General features: G+C 42.9%; 1 protein-coding gene across 1 annotated transcript in view; it reads right to left on the minus strand.

The window, feature by feature from the left end:
- The window catches only part of NUP98 (nucleoporin 98kDa), a 38,305-nt gene that overhangs the window by 3,501 nt on the left and 7,962 nt on the right, over nt 1-26,842 (minus strand). Inside the window, exons 9-27 of the mRNA XM_009572375.1 lie at nt 26,611-26,698; nt 24,767-24,859; nt 24,201-24,341; nt 20,794-20,927; nt 19,106-19,293; nt 17,715-17,831; nt 15,948-16,252; nt 14,664-14,777; nt 13,161-13,299; nt 12,703-12,880; nt 12,186-12,350; nt 7,805-7,981; nt 6,884-7,037; nt 5,168-5,588; nt 4,117-4,346; nt 3,372-3,641; nt 2,586-2,743; nt 2,216-2,359; nt 541-683 (exon numbers count right to left, since the gene is read on the minus strand). Of these exons, the coding sequence (XP_009570670.1) occupies nt 541-683; nt 2,216-2,359; nt 2,586-2,743; nt 3,372-3,641; nt 4,117-4,346; nt 5,168-5,588; nt 6,884-7,037; nt 7,805-7,981; nt 12,186-12,350; nt 12,703-12,880; nt 13,161-13,299; nt 14,664-14,777; nt 15,948-16,252; nt 17,715-17,831; nt 19,106-19,293; nt 20,794-20,927; nt 24,201-24,341; nt 24,767-24,859; nt 26,611-26,698 (3,359 nt within the window). The remainder of the gene's footprint in view (nt 1-540; nt 684-2,215; nt 2,360-2,585; nt 2,744-3,371; nt 3,642-4,116; nt 4,347-5,167; nt 5,589-6,883; nt 7,038-7,804; nt 7,982-12,185; nt 12,351-12,702; nt 12,881-13,160; nt 13,300-14,663; nt 14,778-15,947; nt 16,253-17,714; nt 17,832-19,105; nt 19,294-20,793; nt 20,928-24,200; nt 24,342-24,766; nt 24,860-26,610; nt 26,699-26,842) is intronic.

Raw genomic sequence — 26,842 nt, forward strand, 5'->3', positions numbered from 1 at the left:
GCAACATAAATAGCTAATTGTGTCCACGTGACAAAATCAGAAATTGGTGCAACTTAGTTCCTTCCCTTCACCCACCTCCAATTATTCCATACATGTGATTCACATGGGTGTGGGATTTTGGTTTCGTTTTTTAAAAAAAAAGTTATAGGAGCAACTGTTAAAATCCTTTTGCTCTTCTTTTGAGTCTGCATCCAGACTGTCACAACCTTTTCTTTTGTATGTGCTCCTCCTGCAGATTTTTCAATGCCTTCAAAAAAGGCAACTATGGTGAAGCACGATTACTGCGCTCTTCACACACAGAAAACACGTAAGAAAAAAACCGACAAATGTGCTCCAAAGCTTAAGTTCCGTCATCTATACCATCACCAGCAGTGACAGCGTCACCACGCTCTGTAAGGGTGTACATGTAAGGCAGATTTTTGACTACTGTAAGTGGTTCAGTAAACACTGAAGCTAATTTCATATCCCTGGTTTGGGAATTCAAGAAGTCAGACTGATGAAGATTTTTCTAAATAGTTTTTGAACTATTTACCCATTTACCTGTCACTGTAGAGCTTTAACAAATGGAAACAGACATCTCTCAGAGGTCTTCCTGCATTATCATCTTCTTCAATTACACAACCAGAATCTTCTAGGTAAGGAGGCAGAGGACAGCAGGCATATTTTTCACACTCTGGTGTGTTCTAAAGAAATAGTTTTAACAGTAAGTTTAAAGATAGTACTCTGAACAAAACTACACACTGAATTCCACACAGATCAGCAGGCTCACAAGCATGCTTTCTGCTTCAAAGTAGAAGTGCATCCTACTGCACCTGCAGTTAGAACTTACACAGCAACTATATACTAACATGGTGCTAAAAAGAAAAAACCTAACCCCAAAATGCTTTGCCAGGCTTAATTTCATCTCACACTGAGCTCTTAAAAGCCACTGTGTGGAGGTATCCTCAGCCCTCACGTACACACAACCTGTATTTCTGAATGATTTTATAGCTGGAAAACCACATATGACTTGATCGAACGAAAGACAGTGCTTCCCTGCAAGTTTTCTCTCCCTCTGTAGCTAAGCAGAATCTGGACAGCTAAGCAAGCAGCACTGAACCATTTTACAGGGCACTGAACTGCAAGAGAACTGTTGTCTTTCATACCATCTAACAAGTCTGGGTCACCAAAATCCTCTTGACATTTTCACTGCTGGTAAGAACACTAGATCTGAGTTTGGAAGAGCATTCCACATCCTGCTGGTTTCCAGTTATTAGCCCTCATACACTAAGTTCTGGAAATGAGCCGTATCCACTTTTCCTCCACATCGTCGGGCCGCAGTGAGACCACCCCCACGTTCTAACCTAGTAGCATTATCTTACGTTCAAGTCACAATAAAACTAAAGCTTGGTATTTTGAAGTGATGAACACTTTATACTGACATACTGTGTACAAAGATAACACTAAATATTCCTGCAGCATTGAGCATGCATCAATTAGAACTTACTAGACTTGATGCTGTGCTTGGGCTATCTTTTAGGCATATGGATCAAAGGCTGAACTATCTTTAGTTAAATGATTAAACACTTTTTTCAACAGAACCCTTTGTCTTTCTGTATACAGAGGCTGACAGCTCTACAGCAACAAACAAGGCTTTGCATAATGCATGCAGCCACACACTGTCCGTAGAACAGCTTCCACGTTTGCTGTAGAAACAGCGAGTGTAACAAACAGGGTGTATAGTCCAGCAAAGACTGTTTTAGAAGTCAGGCAGCTGAGTATTAGTCATCACACTGGGAAAACTGGCAGGCTACCTAGTTCAAATGGCCTTCCTACTGCTGGCCACTACCCATCTTCCTAATTTTGTCTAGCCATCAAACATCTGGAAACACTCAATCAGGGAGAGAGATGCTTCAAAGAAGTCACTACCAGAACACCCTGAAGAGCAGGTCCTAAGCTTCTTGAGTGACTAGAATTACCAACAGGTTCAACCCCAGTGCTTTATTCCCAATTCCAGTGGGGGAAGGAACATTCCTATCAAAGCAAACTGCTGCAAAAACTCATCACTAAAGCTGGTGAAGAAATCCAATGCTGTGACAACTGAAATAATGAACCCATACGCAATTCCATACTCAGCACCTCTGCAGCGATACTTGACTGCTCACAGAAGTCTCAGAGCGGCGTCAGTCAATGGTACCAAGTAAGATCTCCTTTTACCCAGGTATGACTGACCTACCTGAAACGCTGACTCGTACATGGCAAGCGCCTTGGAAATAGAAGCTGTTGGAGGAAGCAGGTACCAGAGGTGGATAGCCATGCAGCGCTTCCAGTCCAGCAGTGAGCACACATTGATACTTATTGTCTCCGATAACTGCCACACCTGAAGAAACAAATTACTAAGTTTAGTCAAACTTATCACACAATGGTCGGTACATACCAGGCATACAACAGTAAGAGATTACATTAGTTAAAAAAAACACATCACCATCTTGTACTCCTTTCCTGCTGTGTACCATGTGCTGTGGTTGAGTGCTACAGCTTAAACGTACCGCCGTCAAGAAGAGGAAGTCAAGTCAATGACAAAACAGCTGAGTAACAGAACTTACAGGCTTTCCTGCAAGCAGGGCAAAGATCCGCAATCTCTCTTCCTGGATGAAGCAGTCTGCCTGCAGCCTGTGCCAGTCTACCAGCTGCATGGTGAGGAGGTCTCGAACAGGCTGGCTACCTGCCAGCTGGGAGAGGAGCAGAGCAAGCCTGTGTTCGCCTGGAACAGGAGACCACAGCACATCAGGCAAATCCTCCCAGCTACCTGGGCCACAGCTACCTGTTCCTGAGTTGTGGGACTTCGATCAGCCTACAGCTGCACAACTGTTTTTTGTGCACAATTTCTGATGAAATAAAGCACTCCATAAACACCTACCGGAATGAGGGCAGGGGGAGAAGACAAAGGAATGGGAAGGACAGACTCCCCCCCAAAGGAGACAAATGAAAAGTTTTAAGATTTGAGCTGACATAGAAGACCAAGATGAAACTAGCCATTAGGCTCTGAAAATACACGTTTTTAAAACAAATGTAAAGTGCTTAACAGAAGCTCAATTAAAAAGAACAGTAATTAAAAAACCTTTCAAAGGAGATACTATGCAAAAAACCAGTTCCAAATGCAACACAGCATTACTTTGTAACTCTAGGAAAGCTGACAAGTAAGCCAGCGTAAGTATGACCAGGTACTCTGGCAGCAAGTAGACAAGCCAGCCCCCACCTTAATCACTGTCTGACAAGGGAAAACTCCATACTCACAGTGGCCAGTTACTATCAGCTCTCAAAGTTTAAATTCTCTTTATGTGTCTCCCTTCCTCCTCCCCCCAGAAAACTGAGCAACTTAAGCATCTTACCTGACTGCTGTGCCAGCCTGCAAGCTTCACCAATCCTCTTCCCAGTAAGGCAGCTAAACACAGCCTCTACATGATTACCATGTCGGGACAAAGAGACTTCCTCCTCAATTCGTCCTGCAGCAGTCTCTGACAGCCAGCGAGAGAAGGCTTTCCTGCGCTCCAGGGCTAGGATGTATTCACTGGGTTCCTCCAAGCTGGCCTCTAACTCTTTCAGGTTCCCCCAAATCGCTTCACATAAAGTCCACGCCAAGCACCAGTGCTTCACAACAGCTGTCAGGACAGAGTTATTCAGTCATCAGGAGTAAAAACATACAGAAAAATATTTAGAGAGGACTCATACAACGTTATAAGCATAACCTTATAGGATATCTTAAAGGATATCCTACTGTTACAAGTCAACGCAGGAAGTCAGCTAGCTCCCCAAACGCAATCAACCGTGTTTATGCTTTCAGAAAGAATGCTGAGGTATAGTAAAAAACATACAGAAAAATATTTAGAGAGGACTCATATAAGGTTATAAGCATAACCTTAAAGGATATCCTACTGTTACAAGTCAATGCAGGAAGTCAGCTAGCTCCCCAAATGCAATCAACCGTGTTTATGCTTTCAGAAAGAATGCTGAGGTATAGTAAGTTTTTCTGGTTTATTCACATTTCACTGCTCTGATGCAACCTGAAATTAATCTGAACTGGACAGTTTTCCAGATTCACTACCACCACTGTGAAAAGAATTATTCCACACTCACCTTCTGTCACAGCAGGATCCCCAGATGCCTTCCTAACCCAGTCAGCATAGTCGTGAATGGCAGAAACTCCTGGGTTGGGTGCTAGAAGAGGACAGCGTTCATCCATATGGACAGTGCTGTGTTTCAGCTTTATCTCCAGAGGGATGAGATACAGCTGTTTGTCTCTGTCCATGTTCCGTTGTTCTAAGCTCAGCTTCTCCACATGAACCTTGAAAGAGGATTCTGAGAGTCTAGAGGAAAAAAGAAGATAAAAACAGGTAGCAATGTTCTGAATTGTTCTCCATGCAAGTGAACTGCACTCATCACGGAGCAGCTGCTTTGTGCACCTTGTCCTAATTTTAACATAAAGACAGTATATGATCCAAGGTCAACAGCTAGATACGAAGAACCTAGTTACACAGCCTGGGATTCAGAACCAGACTTTGGCAAATAAACCTCGTTGACCTGGGTGCTTCCAGCTCTCAGAAGGCAATTAGCACACCTTACATTCCCCGGTGCATTTTGTGAGAGCACCTCGTTCTCTCAGCAGATTAGATATGCTGGAGAATATCAACCAAACAAGCAATTTGGAAGACTTAAATGGCAGAACATCTAGCTATATTCCAGTCAAGTTTAGGTATGGAGTTACACAGCCCAGGAAAGGTCTGTATACTGCTTTATATAGAAGCAGAATTGAAGGCATCTGAATTCAGAAGCTAAACAAGAAATTTCTTAGGTAGTGCAGATATCCTCAGGGGGATTCAACAGCAGATTAGAAGCTTCCTGGACAGTAATTCTGAATTTTCTCTCTTCAACCTTTTGCTGGATGACAGTGCTATTTACCTGTTAAAAAAATAACTACTCTTACTATGGTATTCCAGTTCTTTGAGATACAGATTTTTGTAAAGTAGGAACCTGAAGGAAATCTCCATTGCTAACATGATCTTGCACCACTTCCGCATATCAGAAGGAATATTAAGCTGAATTTCAAAAAGGTATCGACCTACAATCAAGATTCTTTCAAATCTGAAGAGAGAATGTCAAAACCGTCCTGAAGGAAACTACTACTCACGATTTTGGAGCAACAGGAGTTGGCAGGAATCCGTATTCGATGGACTCACACTGAGGATCTTCCATTTCGCTTGATCCACTCAATTGATCTCCACAATTGACAAGTGTCCAGTTGGGTCCCCAACCAACACGAAATGAGCGCCCCATGAAGAGTGCCATATCCATCAGTAGCTTCCCTTTTCCGTAGGTGATGGACTTTTCCAGAGGTACAAGCCCCTGCTGCCTGCCAACACCAACTGTTTTCATCTGTACCTCAGGGACTGATGGTGGTACAGAGAATGTAGACGCTAATGGAGAAGTTGCTGACCAAAGGGCAACAGAAGGGGGACTGCTCAAAGTCCCTGGTCCCTTGAAATCCTGCGGAGCAGCACTTGATGGCTGGAAAATTACATTAGCAAATTTTGACTGCAGCAGCCCGCCAACTAGAGGGAAGAAGCAGGAAGAACGTTTAAGTGAATGGGGTACTCACTTTTCAGGCAGTGTATTTCTGATATTTCAAAGGTATTTTAGTACTTGAGCAGCCAGTGAAAACATTTGCCATAGTTTGTCATGGTAACGCATAGCTAAGCATGATTATTTGCAGCCTGAGAACCGTAAAACCCACCATGCACAGCCTGATTTGCATTGTCCAAACAAAAGCACATGGTATTACACCAAGAACAGTACATATAGAGTCTCATCCCAAAATTCGCAGTTTCCAAAGAAGTCACTAATTTAATGGATATTGTCATAGTTAAGACCGTTAGAACAGAAGCATCTCACACAGACAGTAGACACTGATTGCTATTAACAGGAACAGGGCTGAAACTGTCCCCACAGAAACATCTCAGGTCTGCCCATTTAATTCAGGAAGCAACTCCGTGATTGTTATTAGAGGTATTATTCCTACTGAAATCATGAGTTAGTGGATGTATTGAGTGTAAACAGCAAGGTTTTGGTAGTGGGGGGGCTGCAGGGGTGGTCTCTGTGAGAAGAGGCCAGGGGCTGCCCTGTGCTGGACACAGCTGAGCCCATCAGAGGAGTTTGTGGCACCTTTGAACCAATCAGCAAAGTTGGTGGTGCCTCTGTGAAAACTTAAAAAAGGGCAGAAAATGCCACACAGGCAGAAAAAGAAAAGTGAAAGCAGCAGTGTGAGCACCAAGTCAAGAGAAAGAGGAGGGGAAGAGGTGCTCCAGCACCAGAGCAGGTATTTTCCCCGCAGCCCTCGGGAGACGACTCACACTGGAGCAGTGGAAAAGTGTGAGGAAGGAGGAGCGACAGAGAGGAACTATGGACTGACCACAACCCCCCATTTCCCATCCCTGCTGGGGTGGGGAGGAGGTAGAGGAATCAGCAATGAAAGAGAGAAGTTGAGCCTGGGAACAGGGGGGCAGGGTAGGAAAGTGTTGTTTTAATTTGTCTTTGTTTCTCACTACCCAAACCTATTTTAATTGGCAATAAATTAATTTTACTCAAGTCAACTCTGCTTACCAGTTGCTGTCACAAGCAAAACAATCTCCCTGTTTTTACCTCAACCCATTTTTCATCCAATTTTCTCCCCCTGTCCTGTTGAGGAGGGGGAGTGAGAGAGCGGCTGGGTGGGCATCTGGTTGCTGGCCAAAGCTAAGCCACCACAGTGCACAACTGTTCTGCCATACGTTCAGCCAGTGAGAGGATTTTGCCTGTTAATATTGAAATTAAACTCTTTCTTCATGCAGTATGTAGTTTCTCACAATACCTGAGTATCTTTTCTGCCCTTGTGATTTTGAAATAGGGAGCCTTGGAGAACAGATCTCTTGAGAAGTATCCATTTTTACAGGTTGCTTCCCACGGTAATGATCCAGGATCAAATCTAGGTCATCATCATCAGCAAGCAAGGAAGCTTTCATAATCTAAAAAGGTGGTAAGTAAAGCCTGCAGATTAGTAATCACTCTCACAGCAGCAGCCAGCTGATCCTCACCAGCTCCTTTCCCAAACAAGATAACTTCTATGTGTTGCACATGACCAAACAAAACACTCATGCCACAAATATTTCAAGTAACAACGAAGGCACATAGTTCAGGAGAACCGAAAGCAAGTTCGTCAGTTGATAAAACTTTTCCAAACTACTAGTTAAATCAGTGTTACAGTACTTGTTAGGATGGGTGTGGAGTCCTAAAATAATCATATTTTCTTAGATCTCAGCTTTATCTACTTGTTTTTCAGCTTAAGTAATAACTCCAGGACTATTTTGTCCTTACAAATTAAAAACACACGGCAGAAGTCCACAAGTGTTCAAGGTACTATCCTTTCACCAAACAAATAAAAACATCAACACCAAAACCCAAATTAAGACCAGTTATCCTATTACCTTGTTTTCCACAAACTGGGCCCAAGGCAGTCCTGTCTAGTTTAGCTTATCACATTGCGCACATTTCCAAATTTGGAAATCTGAATTCTAGCCTTAAGACAATTTTCGTTTCTACATTAAGCTTTTCCTGTCTATAAAGATTTACCACAGGAACACGTAAGTAACATGTAAGTTTTAATCATACTATAGGTGTGATGTATAGTTTATTACAAGTTGGTCTGTAAGTACCCTTGGGGAGGCAAACTAAGAAGTTAGTGAGTTATTACAAAGTCCTCTCTTTCAGAGAGAGGAAATTGCAAGACACTTACCTGCAAGACATGGGGGTTAATACCGAGGGTTGACACGATGTGAGTCGAAGCAGGCACTGCCTCCTGCTCTTCTATCATGTTATCTTCTACAATGGACTCCTGGGGAGGCTCCTGGGTGATGTCTGCCATATCGCTGTCCAGTTCCACAACCCTGCCCAGCTGCTCCACTTCTGGGGTCTGCGGACACATGCAGAGGCCATGTCAGACAACAACAGATTGCAACAGTTTGCCCAGAAAGAATATTTAATAGTTTCAACAATCACCTGCAAATGAAGCGGAGTACTCCCTTGCTTGTGTCAAGACTCCACATTAAGTTTAGGGATGAATATATATAACCTATTCCCATTTTCTTCAGAGTTGTAAGATAACAGTGCAAGTTACAGTGCAAGAGAAGTCACGGTTTAGTGATGGCCTCCTGAAGTTCACCAAGTTCTGCCATTCAGTTTAAGAAACTATTCTTCAGCTTTCCATTTTTCATGTGACCAACAAAAAGGAAGAGTTTTGTGCATCTTGCCTCCCTCCCCTTCTCCCTCAAAATGCTATCACACAAAGAAAAGTTTCCTGTGCCTAAGTTCAACCTGGGACATTTTAGATGACTGAGCAACCAGTTTAAAAGCAGCGATTCTCCAGCATTAATGTGGCTGATGAGCAGATGAGTCACTTAATACCTGCTTTGTTTCCTCAGCTGTGACGTAGTACAAATTAAAAACATTGAGTTTATATTCCACAAAGAACTTAATAGAAGTTTGAAGCGGACACGAGCCCCTTCAAGGTCATGTAAGACTGGGTCACAGCATCTCTGTGTGTGCACACGCATGTGTAAAATTTTTTTTTTTTTTTTTTAATTTTAAACCAGGACACAACTGTCATTGGAGCAGAAAGTTGTGGGGTTTTTCCAATTATATTCAACTTATCACTAGCACATCAGCAGTTAGAAAGTTAAATATAGTAGTTCTCTTCCAATCTGCAGCTCAATTTCTCATCTCTACTACTAGTCCAAGGCAGGAGGAAGAATTAACTTTATGATTTTTCTGAAGGCAATCACATGGCGGCATCATTGTGATGAGCCTGAGGTGACTTCTACACACCTTCAACTGCTTAAGACAACTTGTACTCACACTCCAAGCAGGGCCAGAAAACATTCAGCCAGTACAAACAATGAGCAGACATCAGAAATTAACTCTGACCACTGTCACCGCCTCTAGTTCTAGTGTCACTGTGGCGACATCGCCTCTAGTGTCACTGTGGTGACAGCAGCGAGCCCCCCGAGCCAGTAACAAACCACAGAGCGTGACAGAGCACTGCAAGCCATTCAACTATTTGTCAGCTCTGCTACCAGAAACTGTTTGAAAGGATAAAAAACCCTGGAGAATGCCATTCATTGCTGATGTTGCACAGCTAACAGGCCAAGCCAAAAGAAGCACCTGGCCCACGAATAATTTGCCTGTGCCACGTTAGCTGAATGGCCTTCAGGTGGTTCCTGGTGGGATCCCCAAACCTCAGCTCCAGTGCACTGGTTTTGCTCCAGTCTAACCACCCCCTGTTGCTTAGACATAAGTGTCCTGTGAAAGATTCATGTTTCCAGCTTACTTGGTTTCCAGAAGCAACAATGTACAGATTGCTGAAGCAATGATCTGGAGCAATGCATATATATGGGCAAGGAAACTGTGGCAGATAGTGCACTGGAAATCGTGCTAAGGAATTTAAAAGCATATTCAAATGGCTGCTTCTTAGCTCATTTGAATCAGCCAAGAAATGTGATGAAGGTTATCAGATGAGGCAGATAAAATTAGACTGGGGAGGCTGTAAAGATAGAACTTAATGGCAGACAGGGAAAGATCCTTAGCTAGTGGTATCTGAGTATGCCTACAGTATGCGGAACAGATCTACAAGTCAAAATATGGTTACAAACAGAAAAGTTGCACTACTCCCTTCATTGTGCTTTAATGCAGCCAGGTCCCTGGTTAACTATTTCCTGTGGACCTTGAAACATTAAGAAGTTCATTAATATTCAAGTTAGTGAGGGAAGAAAAAAAAAAACCCACTCCAAGTCTAGATCCTAAATGCTTCCTACAGACTAAAGAGTATTATTTTCAGATGCTTTACACACCAAGAGTTTGGCAAATTTTTAAGCCATGCTATGTTGTTTCTCAGAGGTTTGGGAAATGAAGCTAGATGTTTTTCCTATTTTCAGAAACGAAAACCTTCGTTAATAGTATGCAAGTCAAAGAGGTTCATTAATCTGGACAAGTTTTTGCTAAGTACATTTGAATCTATAAGACAGGTCTGAATAAATCACACATATTCCCAATACTTTTGACTGCTTAAAACATCAGCTCTGGTCCCCATTAACCTGAACAAGAAGCAAGAAGGGAAACTGAAAGGTGGTACATGCAGGCAAGCCTGTTAGACAGCCATGTGTTCATCTCAAAATGCAAATTCTTAAGGAATCTGCCTTATGACAGCAGGATGAACTAGCAGATTTTAATGGGCCAGTGAGCCAGGAGGAGTGATAAAGCAGCAGCTGTACACCACTTTGGGATTCTCTGAAGCCAGAATTCATAGAAGAGGTGGTAGCTCACCTAATTTGTCACTACAGTAGTACGTTCTGCTCAAAGAGCAGACTGCACTGTTACAGGCTTCCTGTTTGTACAGTGATTAGGACTTCTACCACCGGGATCCTGAAATGCACCAGTGCTGGCTGTACTGAAAGGTATTTAGGTGAACGGCTGCCACCAGACCTTTCCTTCTGGGCTCCTCTAAACTGTGTGGAGATCTAAAGCAACAGAGATGGAATGGCTCATGTGTTTCTACAGAGGTTATAACTAGATCACAGACTATTAAAAGCAATTCCCAGTTGACTTAATGTCTTCCTACCACAAAGGTAAATAAATTGTTCTTTTGCACAAGCAATGATAAGTGTGATTTGTTGTACCTCCTGACACTACGAATAGACCCTTGTCCAGAAGGGCTCTGAGTTACCCAGAGCCAACGGCCAATAAAGAGAAATGCTGCTAAAATGTCTCCTGGTTTCAAGAGGACTAGACCCAGTACAAAAAAAAAAAAAAAAAAAAGGAAAAAAGAAAAAAGCGTTCAACCTATTTGACAGTACTGCCTTTTAAGCTGTTTTTCATGCTTTGACTTCAGAGATGCAGAAATAAAACTCTCCTCTGCTGCTTCCCCGTGATATGACACAGCATGAACACTGGCCACATGCCAAGCAGCACCTTGGCACATGACCCATGCCTCAGCGACCTGCAAGCTTAGAGATTGCCTTTCACCGCAGCCACAGATTACTGAAGGGTAAAACAGAAAGCCTCCTTATGCACAGCAACAAAAACCTCTCAGCAAGTCCTATCCAGCTGCTAAATACCCTCTGCTCAGCCCTCCTGCACACCCTAACTGCTGAAGGCTTACTTTCACAACTAGGCAATGGAGAACCCAGTTTTGGAAAAAAAAAAATCTGCTCTCTGCACTTGCTTTCTGTTTTATGACAGGGTACTTCAAAAAGCTGTAGGTAGTTCACAAACGTTTACCATTAACACCTGGCATAAAGAATATATTCTATCCCATCAATGGCAGGATGCCTTCCAAATAGGCTGTTTTTTCACCCACAATGAAGCAGCTCCTAATTTAGCTTGACAATATCCATACTAATTACATTTGGAAAACGCAAGTATATCAACTGCAATGAGACTAACATTTAAACCCATGTAAAGGATTTTTTTTTTTTTTTAAATGAAATTAACGTTAGACCTTAAGGGGTTACCAATGAACTGGATAAAATGCTACCTTCCCTGTGTAAGACAGAGGCATACCACTGAGGATGTTTTACAAAGCTTTAGAAGCAGTCACATCCAACCCAAATACGCTTAAAAATCCAGCATATAACCAGCCTTAAAAAAGTAATTTTTAATAAAAATAGAGCACATTCTTAAAATATAAAGCATACAGTCTTGCATACTAAATGATGGTCAAGTCAAATTAATGCACAATATCATTCTCAAGGCAGGCAGCACGAGGCGTTATAATTATATAGCATATATTCAATATTCACAAAGACAAGTTTTCTTCTGTAAGTGGTGCAAATATGCCAAACTCAATCTAGACCAGAATTTAAACAACAAACAAACAAGAAACAAGGGTTTAAAGCCTTCCCATCCCCACACATTCTCGGTATGAAATGTCAAGTATCTTAATGAAAAAGAGCATGCAAACACTCATCAACAGGTCAGAAGAGCTACTGAGTCTGTGCAAGTTTGTGTAAGGTTTTGCTCTTTGTTTTCCAGGCTACTTGTTATTTCAACAACCCCTCCCTAGGCACCAGCTATTCTTCAAATTTTGTTTTATGAATTCCCTTTAGTCACTGTCCTCCTTCTACCTGAGATGGAGGTGTTGGCTTGCCGTTTAGGGTCATTTGCTGGGGCGGCAGATGCCCTGGGGGCAGCACAGGTGTAGTTTTTAACTTCTTTGTGTCCACTTTTGAAGGATGCTCTTCCTCTTCCTCATCTGAATCTTGCAAGCCATACTTGGAAAAGTGCGCCACCTGTGTAATGAGAAGGACAAATACGTCACACCTTGGAAGAAACATTTCAAGCATCCATTTCCAAAAGGCCTGAACAATGAGCTGGCATAACTGTCCACCTTACAGAGCAGTTATGACACCTGGAACAAATTCAGCTTTTGTACAGACCAAAAACATCTGCCGTATGCAGGTCTTAGCCATTCAAAGAAGTTTTCATCAGTTTGGTGAGGACAGTTCGCACTATCAATGAAGGACTTGAGACAGTTTACAGAAGTTTAGCAAAGTTTTTGAATGAAAGTTCTCAGAAGATTCCAACTTCAGACTACTTCCGATATTCTTGGAAGTCGCTTTTCAACTAGAACAAAAACGTTACCTTAAACACCCAGGATCCAGTCTCTGGGCGGTATTCCTTGAATCGAGCACCCTGCTTCCGAGATACAGACTCCAGTCTACCTTCGTAATTCATCTCTGCCAGTCGTTCAGGGCTTTTTATCAGGCAACGAGATGTTTTATCTGTAGGCCAGACTCCATCTAAGGTAACTTCAGCTCGTCTGTTAAAGACAGAAGTGTAAGAGACAAGGTTTTAAGGCAGAGCTATTAAAGTACACATAGAGGAGCTGAGAATTGAACTTATGGGCTCAAACCAGCTTTTAAACCCAACTTCCGGTTCAGAAACTTGCAAGTATCTATTAATTGTATAATGCTGCAATCTGAATGCACCCCTCAGATTTAGATTTCTTGGTAGCCGCCTGCAAACACAGTAGATGGTCAATATTATAAAAAACATCCTTACTAGCCACCGTCCCCATACAGTACATATTTAAAAATTACCTATTTAAACCTTCACCAATAGGTGGCTTTCTTTCATCATCAGGGTAAACAATAACTTCTTTTCTACGGATATGTACAATGTCATCCAGATTTAAGTTAGTTAGATTTACTTCTCCTTCAAAGTAAATTGATCCATAACCTGCAAAACAAAGCAAAACATCACAATTTATCCATGAAAAATCACATGCCAGAGAACCTACGTTCCTGCTGTACTCCTCTTTTCCCCACCTTACCACCTAGATTTGTCACGTCTCCAGAACAACGTACAGGTGACTCCTTCCCAGTGTGAAAATATGGAAGATGTGTTATCAACTTTTTAATAGCCAATTCTTTTGCATAGAAAGCTTTTCGTTATCAAAGCTTTTTGTTATCACTTGGCTATTCATACTGCCAACACAAATACTAAGTGTACCCTCAGCACATTTAGAAAAAGTGTTTTAAAAATAGTATACACCATATGATTTTTTTTTTCCCCCTAAATAAAAGCAGTGAAGAACACAGTTCGGGCTGAAGGCTCTTCACTAGAGCTCAGTCAGCTCTAGCACAGGTAGCAACTAAGATGGAAGCAATGACAATTGGTTTTGCATCAATGCTCCAGCAAGTTTTGATTTTCATAGAATCATAGAATAGTTTGAGTGGGAAGGGACCTTTAAAGGTCATCTAGTCTAACCCCCCTGCCGTGGGCAGGGACATCTTCAACTAGATCAGGTCGCTCGGAGCCCCGACCAACCTGACTTTGAATATTTCCAGGGATGGGGCATCTGCCACCTCTCTGGGCAAACTATGCCAATGTATCACCACCCTCATTGTAAAAAATGTCTTCCTTCTATCTAGTCTAAATCTCCCCTCTTTTAGTTTAAAACCATTCCCCCTTGTCCTGTCGCAACAGGCCCTGCTAAGAAGTTTGCTGCCATCTTTCTTATAATCCCCTTTAAGCACTGAAAGGCTGCTATAAGGTCTCCCTGACGCCTTCTCTTCTCCAGGCTGAACAACCCCAACTCTCTCAGGCTTTCTTCTTTGGAGAGGTGTTCCATCCCCCTGGTCATTTTCATGGCCTCCTCTGGACTCGCTTCAACAGGTCCATGTCTTTCCTGTTCTGAGGGCTCCAGAGCTGGACGGAGTGCTCCAGGTGGGGTCTCACCAGAGCAGAGTAGAGGGGCAGAGTCACCTCCCTCGACCTGCTGGCCACGCTTCTTTTGATGCAGCCCAGGATACGGTTGACCTTCTGGGCTGTGAGCACACATTCTTAGCGTGCATTTAAAGATTTTACAGTCTTTACATTTAAGGACAGCAAGTGTCTAAAAAGCTACAGGTGCTTTTGTTCTTTTCATGTTCAAGCTTCTCAAGTCATTCCATAACACAGGTTGTGAAAAGATTACAAGTTTTTGATGCAAGTTGTTCACAGTGCAAGGGTATACTGAAGGTATGGAACTCAGATTCAGGTTCCATAGTTTAAAATCACTGGTTCAATTTTAAGCAACTAAAAAAGCTGTATGTGCTTACCTTTACGGCCTATGGTGAAGTCTGTCACAATACATTCGTTTCTGTCATTGGTAAATCTAGCTAGCTCCTCCATGGACGGGATGGTGTAATAGCCAGCTCTTGTTAGAACAATCCCTACAACAAAAAATTCATTGAGAACTGGGCTGACAGCAAGTTCCCAACTTCAGCATTTCAAGAGTTTCATTCCATTTCTTTTGCAAGCCTGAACAACTGAAGGTCCCCAAACAAACTGAGAATTAGTGCAACAAAAGCAAACAGAGAAATCAAACCCCCTTATTTCCACAGCCTTTATAGCAAATTTAAGACGATTGCTATGCAGGTTCTTCCAGCATAGCAACCTGTCATCATCAGAGATCAGTAGCAGATGTGTAGATAAAAAGAAAAATCAAACACATACAGCAACACTTGACAGAAACACTCTCCCAGCTCTAATAATGTGGGAGCTCAGGCATCTGCTGACCAAGATGCAGCATCTTTTACATTTAACAGCCTCCAATGCATTTTCATCTATTAATTTGTCTAACGATCTTTAAAATCCACAAAAGCTTTTTGCATCTACAACTTCTTGCCATTAGGGCTTCTGAAGACATTTCTTTTCAACACACCACCTGCTAACTTCAGAGACACCACATATTACCTGAAAGGATGAACAAATCTTCCCCTCTTCACCTTCTCCAGATCACTCATGAGTTTAAAAAAAAACCTAACACACGCCCCCCTCTCTTCACCAGCTACAAAATCTGAATTAAGGGAGAGGTACTTGAGACCTTTCATGATGTTTTCACACTTCTCTATCTTTTCCAGTTTTACTAAACCCTGAGACCAGAATTGAGAATGCTGAAAACACACTCAGGATGGGTCTATAGAGACACAACCATGTTCTATGGTCATTCCTTTCCTGGCAAACTCTACAATGCAGTTTGCATGTTGGTAACTACCAAGCATTTAAATAGATTTCTAACTGTAAGATCTCTAAGACAACTCAGTCTACTACTGTAGAATTACAGACTGGGTCCTCCTCTTTCTCTCTCTCTCTCACATCTCACTACCTCAATGTAATATAAACTTGGGTGATGAAATCCAACTGCTCAGTGACTCAGCCCAAAAAATTTCTGCACTAGGTAAGAGAATGAAGAGCAAGATTTGTATTCTGAAGAGAAGAGAAAGGAGGGAAAGGAAAAGAGAAAAAGCTGAGGGTCTAAAACAGCAAAAGAGAACTTTAATGAAGCATGCACAAAGCGCTGTCAGGAACTATACATCTACTGCCCCCACACACAGTCTAACCTGCAGGATGCAGATGATGCACAGTTTCAGGCTCCTCTTCACGCTCATCCTGAAGGGAATCATCGTGAAATGAGGCATCTTCACTGCTGCCTTCCAGACCATTTCGCAAGGCCACCCGCATGTTCAGAGCCACAATGGTATCATCCACACTGTTCTGGTGTTTGTGCACAGTGTTCTCGGGGGTCTGTGGGATGGGCTTGGCAATGGGGTTAGTGTAAAACCTAGTCACTTCATGATGATCCTCCTCCTCCTCTCGCTCGCCATCTTGTCTGTGGTTTTCATCAGGAGGTACCGACAAAAAGAACCTGAAGAAATGAAGAATAAAGTTGAATTATTTAGTTCTAAGGGACTTACATCAACATTAAAACTCTGGTGTCTTTTCATATAAAAAGCAAACAGGACCACCACATGAACTGCAGAGTCAGCAGACTGAGGGAAGCCATTATTCCCCTTCACTCTGCCCTTGTTAGACCACCTCAGCCATTTTGCATCTAATCTGGGGCTCCCGCTACAAGAAAGATAGAGGTAAGACCAGGAGAGAGGTACCACTATGGTCAGGGGACTAAAGCACATGCCCTGTGAGGAGAGCTTGAGTGGTGGAAATGGGTTGCTCGGTCTGGAGAAAAGGCTTGCAAGGTGCGGTGTTATTAGCAGCCTTCCAACACTGAAGACAAAATTCAGGCTCTCCACAAATATCCATGTCAGAAGGATAAGAAATAACGGTCAAATTAAAACAGGGAAATCAATGAGGATAGTCAAGCATTGGAACAGGGACCCAGTGAGGCTGCAGAATCTCTATCCATGGAGGTCTGAGAGACCCAACTGGACAAAGTCCACAACAACCAGGTCTGAATTCAGTGTTGAGACTGCTTGAGGAACAGAGACCTCCCAAGGTCACTTCCCACCTGAAAGATTCAATGATTTGTGAACCAGGCTGTTAACAGACTTTTGTGCCCAAAATACACACTGTTTTAGAAGAACAGGATGATTAAGTCTTGCAGGCACCATGGTCAAATCAAACTTCAGAACACTGTTGTGACAGTCACTCCAAAACACCAGCTTCAGAGAGCTGCCTATGGTATCTGGCTGCTGGCAACACAGCTAACGAACACCTCTGCCCCATTATGAACTGCCTAGGTCAGGACTAAGGTGATTAGAAACAAGGCTCCCCACTCCCATAATCAGTTCTTACTTCTAGTAGCTTTAAATAAAATCAAACATTGAGCTGGTTAGAAATTTTTCCAGCCTCTAATAAAAAAAAAAGTTCATCTGAAATATGGCCACAGATTTTTAGAGAAAGTATGTATTCAGCTTTTGGTGGGAAAAGAGGGCCTTAGAGATTCCTTATTTTAATATGTAGAAAATACATTACTATGACATATTTGGATCAACGGAGCTTCCTTGCAATTCCCTCACTACTGAGGAGGACTAAGGAGAAGGAGAGGTTCTTCTCACCTCAGGGTCAGGTTTATCACCTCCCTCAAGAAATGGCCTAGTTTCTCGCTACAGGGAATGAAGAGAGACATATCCAGAAAGTAAGTCATTCCTCTTCTAACCTCTGATTTTGGATGGAATGAATTGGTATGTGACCACACAGGAAGAACACACAGCTAGTTTAAGAAGAAATGAATCTCACAACAACTCACTTTGAATGAACAGCTAAGACGACATCCCTGAAAATAACTACCTATTCTATTAATTTAGAGACAGGCATAACCAGTTTGCATTTCTCATAAGTATAAACACTTGCATGATGAATCAACATACCGATCTCCATTCTCTGGATACTCTGATGGAGAAGCTAGGTCTTCATTTTCACGATTGACAGGCGAGAACAGATTGCTACTGTTGAGATTCTTCAAAACCAACTTTTTGATGCTCTTCCTAAAAAAAAAAAAACACCCCAAACAAAAAAAACGCCACAACACCAAAAAAACCCACAACCACCAACACCAAAGAGAAATTTGGATATATCCACTGCATAAATACATATTTCATGCTTAATTCTTGTGTTCCAGGGACCAGGAACCAGCTGAGTAAGACCTGTTCCCACACTCAGGACATACGAAGTCTTCTGTAAGAGCACTGCAGTAGCTTTTACATACTAAAACTCCCTTTGGAATTCCATTCAAGGCTTTGGTTTATAAATAAGTGTAAAAAGCACAAGCCACTGAAAGCTTCAAAACCCACGTTCAGTAAGCCACAGTATTGTCTGTTTTACAAAACAGAGCTTTTCCAGCAGAAGCACAGAACCATGCTCAGAAAGTCTGACCCACAGATGCAGGTTCTTCTTTACTACAGGGTCAGTTTAGGAGCAAATCAATGGCCAGGCTAGGGTTCACTGCTTGCAATCTGAAGATCACTGAACACCTGTGCCAATGACACTCAAAGAAGTCTAAGTACCCCTTTGTTCAGATCTTTTGTTCATTTGGTGTTTTTCAATAAACCACTGAGTAATTCCATACTCTGCTCTCTCCCTGGAAAATGAACAGATGGTTCAGGCTAAATTTAAGACAAACCAAGTTCAAAAAAATTACAAAATGTTTTTAAAAACCTTGTGCTTAGAGGGACTTTCAATGCCTGATGCATCTTTCTCTGAAGTTTTTTGTTGTTTGTTTTTAACTAAACTCCAAAGCTTTCCAAACCCCTTTTCAATTTGATTGCCACTGATGCTCTTGAAGACTGAAACCAAAAGCTTCAGTAGGGTAGATCCACAGCACCATTATTAATTTCTCACAGAAACACCTGTGTATCTGAAACAGAACCAGTGCTAGGCTAAGAAAACGTCAGAAAACTGCCTTCATACTGACTGCATTAGCAAACCTAGTAACACTTGTATTTCAGGAGCAGGAAGTATTACACTGCACAAGCTTTCTTTGTAATATTCCTGATTAACTTTACAGGAGCTTTGCTCCAATCATGGGATGACCTCATTTTACATCTTATTTGGCCTTAACAGTTTAAGCTGAACATTTTTATCTTCTCTACAGAAAAGAGTTCTATTCAATTTTTACAGAAAATTTGTTATTGCTATTCATATTTGAACCAGATCACAAAACAGTCGTGGAATTTAGGACACTATACCGGAGTTTACTGAATCTGATAAGAAGATTCTTGCACCACCTCCTCCCTCCAACATACACAAAGGGAAAACTAACTTTGGCATGAATGCACCATTGGATAGGGATGGCTCGTCATCATCAAGACCATCGAAGAGATGAGATTTAGCAGAGCCAGCTGACTGCAAAGCTTTTGGTCGCACTCTGGTCGCTGGACGCGGAGTCAGTTTGTAGTGGGTGGGTGTCGTTAAGGCCTTCTGAGCTGCTGGGTTAGTTGGTTTCAGCCTCTGAAACAAAGAGATGAAGAATTGGAATTTTCATACCACCTACCGTAAGGCTTTGTGGACAGTGAGAGTGCCTGCTGCTGCTAAGGCTATCCACTCAAGGACCTTGAGCAAAGTAAAAAGTAAAGGGGGAAGTAACAAACAAAAACAGAGACACAAAGCTGGTTGACAACAGGTAATGGAAACAATGCCAAAGACCAGAAGTCTCCAGTCACTCACTGATGGGCCATTAAGAAACTACAGGCATAGCTTTGGAGAGAGCCAACCTGGACCTCCTGTCCAGGCTGAGTGAATTTGGGGACAGCTACTGGAGTCAGACCAGGCATGTGGGCACCCCATGCCTGCGGTGCCAGCAGCTGGAGCGAGGGGAAGCCTCAGTGCCTGGAGCAGACGAGGGCCGCTGCTCCAGCCCCTGGGATGGGACCAGGGTGTGTCCCAGGTGTAGATACTGGGGGGGACTAAGGTGAGTGCAGGTCTCGGCAACATCCACTGGAACAAGACCACAGCTTCGGCTGGACTAGCCTGCAATTAGGAGGCCCTGGCAGGAATATGGGAGAGGCAGAGGGCTCATGATGATATTGAGGGATCTGTGAGTACAGGGTGCCCATGAAATGAGTGTGTGAGTGCATGCATCTTTTTGCAGCAAGCACCAAGCTCTACTAGCCTGCTCTGTGGAGCAGTAAGAGAGTTCAAGATCTGGGCAGTGTTATCAGATGGACAGAGGTGCCATGCTGATGCTCCAGGGATCCACAAATGCGTGGGTGAGCCTGTAGACTGTGAGCATGTGTGCATTCACTAGGGAACTTCAACCCCTATTAGCCAAAAGAGGAGAAAGGGGACTTGTTTGTATATGCTTATGTTTTATAGGAATCCTGGTAGTGTTATATGTGGGTGCTGTTGAAGGCAGTGTCTTGTCTGTGGCTGTGCAGACAGCTGTGTCAGCGTACTCTATGCATGTGCATCTGGAATACATGCTCAGCTTCACAACTGATTGCACCTGCAAACGGGAAAGCAACAGCCATGTCCATCAGCCTGGGAAGGGGACCCCCTGGGTCTCTGGGCATACCGTGCTGGAGGAATCCTCAGCTCCTGGAATTTGCTGGGGTCAGCAGCTGTTTATAACACCCCTTAACACTTACGAAGTCTGAAAAGTATTTGCTTTGTTGTCTTTTAAAACAAATCAACAGGGCAAGAGACTGTCATAAGCAAAGCTCAAAGTAAACACTAAAAATATTCCAAGCATAGACAACTACCCATCTTTATTTTCAACTAGCAGCAGTGAGCACAACAAGAACTCCAAAGCCAAGGCTCTGATGCAGTCAAAAGCAGTAAACAAGTATAAGCAGTTTGTGTTCTGGAGAGCATAAAAAGCCACTGCACCAGTGTGAGTATACAGATGACAACTTATTTTGCTGCTCACTGTGTACTTAAGTGAAGATAGTGAGTACAAAACAAATTTCAAATCTTACCCAGAAAGTAAGTTTAATGTTTACGTGCACTTACCTCTTCTTTCTTCTTTGGGTCTGACATGGGGTTTCTGAAGAGCGGAGAATCTCCAAAGGGTGAATAAGTCAAGCTATTGAGATGCTGCTGAAGGACTGCTTGCTGGGCAGCTGATGCATTCGGGTCTGTCAGTGCTATAAAAAGAACATAGTTTTTTAGTTTTAACAGTTTTATTAATAGAACCAAGGTAGGTAGAAAAGACATCCTTCCAATCAGAGGATCTCCTCATATGAATTCAAATTTCTATACAAACTTCAGCATTCTTTTCCCCTGCTCTTCAGTCACCATTTCTGCAGCAGTCTGAAGGAAGAAAACAGATTCTATTTCTTTATTAGAGTTTGCAACCACATTCAGCAAGTTTTTATCTGTGAAACACCGAGGGCATAGAGAGCTACACATCAGTAGAATGAGCCTGGCTTGCCAAAACCTTTAACTAATACATTTGACTTCTGAAACATCTTCTAAGAAGGCGGGGGGGTGGAAATCTGTAATGCAAAGTTTTGATATTCTTGCTACAGCAATCAGACTTACAGGTCTGGAGTTCTGTCTACAACAAAGGTCTCTTAATTTTGTCTCTCCATCTTCTAGCATTTAATTTTAATTCCCATTAAAATACTGTAAGTGTTCACACTATGAAGTGTTTCGAGCAACCTAAAGCAGCTTAATTCTAATTCCAAGAAAACCAGATTGAATCTGTGCATTCTGAATCTGACCATGAGCCGGCAGTGTGCCCAGGTGGCCAAGGCGGCCAACGGCATCCTGGCCTGTATCAGAACTAGTGTGGCCAGCAGGAGTAGGGAGGTGATCGTTCCCCTATACTCGGCCCTGGTGAGGCTGGACCTCGCATGCTGTGGTTGGTTTTGGGCCCCTCACTACAAGAAGGACATTGAGGTGCTGGAGCATGTCAAGAGAAGGGCAACGAAGCTAGTGAAGGGCCTGGAGCACAAGTCTGATGAGGAGCGGCTGAGGGAACTGCGGCTGTTTAGCCTGGAGAAGAGGAGGCTGAGGGGAGACCTCATCGCACTCTACAACTACCTGAAAGAGGTTGTAGCGAGGTGGGGGTTGGTCTCTTCTCCCAAGTAACCAGCGATAGGACGAGAGGAAATGGCCTCAAGTTGCGCCAAGGGAGGTTTAGATTGGACATTAGGAAAAACTTCTGTACTGAAAGAGTGGTCAGGCCTTGGAACAGGCTGCCCAGGGAAGTGGTGGAGTCACCATCCCTGGAAGTATTAAAAGACATGTAGATGAGGTGCTTAGGGACATGGTTTAGTGGGCATGGTGGTGTTGGGTTGACGGTTGGATTCGATGATCTTAGAGATCTTTTCCAACCTTAATGATTCTATGATTCCCAAAGAACAAAACCGCTCTGAGAAACAACAGCTTGCTGTCAGACAAAGTCTGCAAGGAAGTCAAGAGTAGAGTCTGAGACAACTGGTTCTTCCCAGATCAAAAGCTGGTTTAACTGAGCAGATGTTAACAGTGAAACCCTTCCCCATATTGCCCCACTGCAGGCGTTGTCTACAAAAGAGAATACTTGGATCAGCTGTAGAGTTACATCAAAGGAGGTCCAAGCATAAGAAATATAGAAATATGACGGAAACAAGACAGAAATATATAAAATCTGACTGCAATGCAGTGATAAGAGTATTTCATCATGACAAGAACGTAGCTCCCCTGAACTAGTCATAACTAGTATATGAAGTTACTTTGAGGGGTGTTCACAGGATCACAGAAGAGTGAGGCTGGAGGCACCTCTGAAGGTCACCTTTTTCCTAACCCCCTGCTCAAGCAGAGCCACCTGTGCCAGTAGTTGTTCACCCTCACAGTGAAAAAGTGTTTCCTGATGTTCAGAGGGATCCTCCTGCGTGTCAGCTTGTGCCCATGGCCTCTGGTCCTGGCACTGGCCACCACTGGGAAGAGCCTGGCTCCATCCTCTTGGCACCCTCCCTGCAGGTATTGATCTACATGGATGAGATCCCCCTGAGCTGCCTCTTCTCCAGGCTGAACAGCCCCAGCCCTCTCAGCCTTTCCTCATACAGAAAGAGATGCATATAGCAGAGATGCTCCAGCTTCTTCATGGCCCTTCACTGGACTCTCTCCAGTATGCCCGTGTGTCTCATACTGGAGAGCCCAGCACCAGACACAGCACTCCAGGTGGAGCCTCACCAGTGCTGAGCAGAGAGGAAGGATCACCTTCTCCTAATGCAGCCCAGGACACCATTGGCTGCCTTTGCCACAAGGGCACATCGTTAGCTCATGATCAACTTGGTGTTCACCAGGACCCCCCCCGGCCTTCTCTGCAAAACTTCTTTCCAGCTGGGTGGCCCCAGCCTGTGCTGGTGCCTGGACTTGTTCCTCTCCAGGGGCAGACTTTGCAATTCTCCTTGTTGAAGTTCATGAGGCTCCTGCCAGCCCGTTTCTCCAGCCCACCCAGGTCCATCTGGACAGCAGCAAGACCCTCAGGCGAATCAGCCACACCTACTCTTCCTTTTGTCACCTATACGCTTATAGAAGCCCTCCTTGTTGCCTTTGACAACCCTGGCCAGATTCAGTTCCAGTTGGGCTTTGGCTTTCCTAAACCCATCCCTGCATGCTCGTACAATGTTTCTGTATTCTTCCCAGGCTACCTGTCCCTGCTTCCACCTCCTGTATGCCTCCTTTTTGTGTTTGAGCTCCTCTTTCATCCACACAGGCTTTCCGTCGTTTTGTCTGACTTCCTGCTCGTTGGGATGGACATCTCCTGAGCTTGCAGGAGGCGATTGCTGAATATCAACAAGCTTGCTTGTGCTATGTCGTGTGCTGTGCGTGTGTTGTTGTCCCTCTGCCCCAAGTTTAAAATAATTTTCCTGAAATCAGAGCCTCAGGGGCTAGAGCATTAGATATGTACACTGTTCATTTAAAGAGCTCAGATCTGCCAAACAGGGTGAACACTGCTGGAAGTGGTAGACATGAATTTACAAAATGGCAGTACAAGTGCCTAAAGACCATTCATTTCACCCATGGCACAGCATACCTGCTAATTAAGTCCCTCTAGCTCTCCTACCTGAAATTATTGAAGAAGTTGATGCTACATTTCCCTTACGGTTTTTTGTAAGCACCTACTGTTGCTGCCCCAAATTCAATGATGGGAAATATGTTAGTAAGCTTGAAGACAAAGCTCTAAAATAGCTGCAATTATTAGTAATGTTAAGTAACATTGATTTACTTTGAAAAATATATATACAATTAGCACAAAAAAAAAGTCATTAACAAGGTCTCCACTGCTACCGAGAACAAAAGTGGCCTCAAACAGATGCTCAAACACTTTTTTTCCCTCCAAAGCGCTTGGGTGGGATGTGCTCCTATGTTTTGGCACATCTGAAACAAGGAAGGAAGCAGCAATTAAACTTGGGTTAATGTACACTTACCTACAGCAGGCTGAGGGGCTCCAAAGCCCAGAGTAGCTGTTGATGTATTAAATCCTGGTGCTCCAAATGCTCCTGTTCCTAGTGTTCCACCAAGTTTAGGCTGGGTGTTCCCAAATAAAGAAGTCTGTCCTGCTCCAAGAGCTGTAGCAGGAGAGATGACCATCATTTACTACAAGACTGTGACAAAGTTATAAGCCAATTTATCCCACAACAAAGAATCAATAATTTAATAAATTGCAAGAAACATTCAAGATGTCCATGAATGCTACTGACACTCAAGACTCATGTGATCAGACCAGAGACTTCGAACACAGAGGACACCACCAGTTTTCTGAGCCATTAGCCACCACTGCAAGCAATGCTGCCTACAATTTCTAAAAAGTTACTTAACACCGTGTTAGCAAGCTATACTTTGTTCTGATTTGAGACAGAGATTCATGGCTTCAAGCTAAAACATCTACAGCCTTTACTACGTTAGAGTTAGCAAGTAATACCAAGACTGTATTATCACTGAAGTTTGAGGACTATGCTTAGGCTGACATGAAATAAGCTGGTAAACTGTATACCCGTTCCAAATCCTGTTCCAAGTCCAGTTCCCAGAGTCCCAGTTGCAGGCTTATTTCCAAACAAACTATTTCCAGCAGTGTTGGCACCAAAACCTTCAAGAACAGAAGCAGTAGCTCATTAATCTAACACTATTAGAGATGAAATTAAAAACACGTATTTAAACAAGTAAGCATTACCGGCTCAGACAGCCCTGCCACAGTTAAGGTCAAATTTCACGAACTGTTTCCAACAATGCAAGTTAAACTGACAAGCAGCAAGAAAGGCCTTCAATGGTAAAAACCGTATTTGAGTTATGAACATAATACTGAAAACATCAGTACAGAAAAATACCGTTTTGCCTTCTTAAGCTTTTCAATTTGTAACAAACTTCAAAGTTTGCCAGAATGGACATGATGCTGTATCTGGCAACAGAATAAAATGTATTAAGTTTCTTCAACTGCCTGGAAGGAACAAATCCCATTTTATACTGTTTATACCACACACACACTCCTCTGATTCTTACCAACAAAGCACATAACAACTCAGATTCATACAAGGACACAGTTGAAAGACACATCTCTAATTGTAATTAAGTTCAATCCAAATCTAACATTAGACAGATTAGTTCTTAAACTGAAGATTGTGAAACTATCCTATGGTTGGTTAGCATGCAAAGACAGAATTAAACTAGAAAACTGCAGTCATGGACCAACATCAGAAACACCTTTGAATCAAACTCCATTTTTTCTGTAAGCTGTACCACTGCAAGTAATGCAGGCAAATTAGAAACACATACTACAATCAGTATTGTTCACCAAACAGCGTCAGCACACTAATTAACGTGGCTATGAAGATCTCAGAGAACAGCAGAACAAGGGACCTGGAAGCAACTTTCGCAAATACCATGACAATAGTTTGCCCAAGGTTGGTCACCACAACGAAACTGTGCTTGCTAAGGTGCTGCCCTGGCTGTCCGAGAGCTTGACAATTTCCTCCCTCTCTCTTATTCTGGCAGGCTGGTATGGCAGGCTAATTGCATTTTAGCCTTTATTGCTGATATTAAAATAAAATAAAATAAAAAAAAAAAAAGAGGACAGATGTCAGGATCTAAATCCACTCCTGCTCACTGTCAGGAATACAGTTTCATTGCTCTCAGAACCAAGAAAAAAAACCAAAACAGACTTCAACGGAAGTCCTGTGAAGATTGTAATTTACTTGAACTATCACTACAAATTTCTCCTGCTTGATCACACGCTCATTCAACACCAATTCTCTAACATTTGTGTCAGAAGCCAACATTAACACAAGACACAGTTCTTCAGGACTTTGATCCTTCACACCATGAAAGACAACAAGAGCTACCAGTTAAAGTGGAACTGACTGTTTCATTTTACCCTCACTCCAGCGCAAGATCTCCTTATCCCTGCTATCAAGCCACAGACACCACTGTTTTTACAGTATTTTCTTCACTATTCCTTTCCAACCACAGTGTATTTACAGCCTCTTAACAAACCTCTATATTGTATGAATGATTTCAAGAGTTTTCAATTACAGGTTACACCTTCTCTTAAGCACTCATTGAAAGAGTGCTACTTTTACTTAACTGTCTACCTTCTTCAGTCAGGGAGTACCACAAAGAGAAAGGTATAAAACAGCAGCCAAGATGTTTCCCTGCAGCAACATGCATCAGAAGCATGGCTTACCTGAGAATTTTAACATTCATAATCATTTAGCATGCGATATTCAGCAGCCAGGTGTGTGGTATATGCAGTATAGTTTTAAGTGACTGAAATCCCACTTTTTTTATATGTACCAAAATTGGAAGTGTTTGTATTGGTTCCTAAAGTCAGGGTTGGTTTGTTACCAAAGAGCCCGCTGCCAGTGGTTGTACCAAATGAAGGAGCACTGGTCGTGGTGGTTCCAAATCCAGCAGGCTTGTTACCAAACAGGGTCTGAAAGGAAGAAAACATGAATTTGGAAACCTAACAGGCTGATATTAAAAGAACTGGATTAGTGTTTCACTGTAGGCAAGAAAGCAGAACTAGCACCAAGCACAACTTAGACCACACAACCCAGGCTCCCAATAATGATGTGTT

This window comes from Fulmarus glacialis, unplaced genomic scaffold (assembly GCF_000690835.1).
Source record: "Fulmarus glacialis isolate BGI_N327 unplaced genomic scaffold, ASM69083v1 scaffold2422, whole genome shotgun sequence".
NCBI classification, from domain to species: domain Eukaryota; kingdom Metazoa; phylum Chordata; class Aves; order Procellariiformes; family Procellariidae; genus Fulmarus; species Fulmarus glacialis.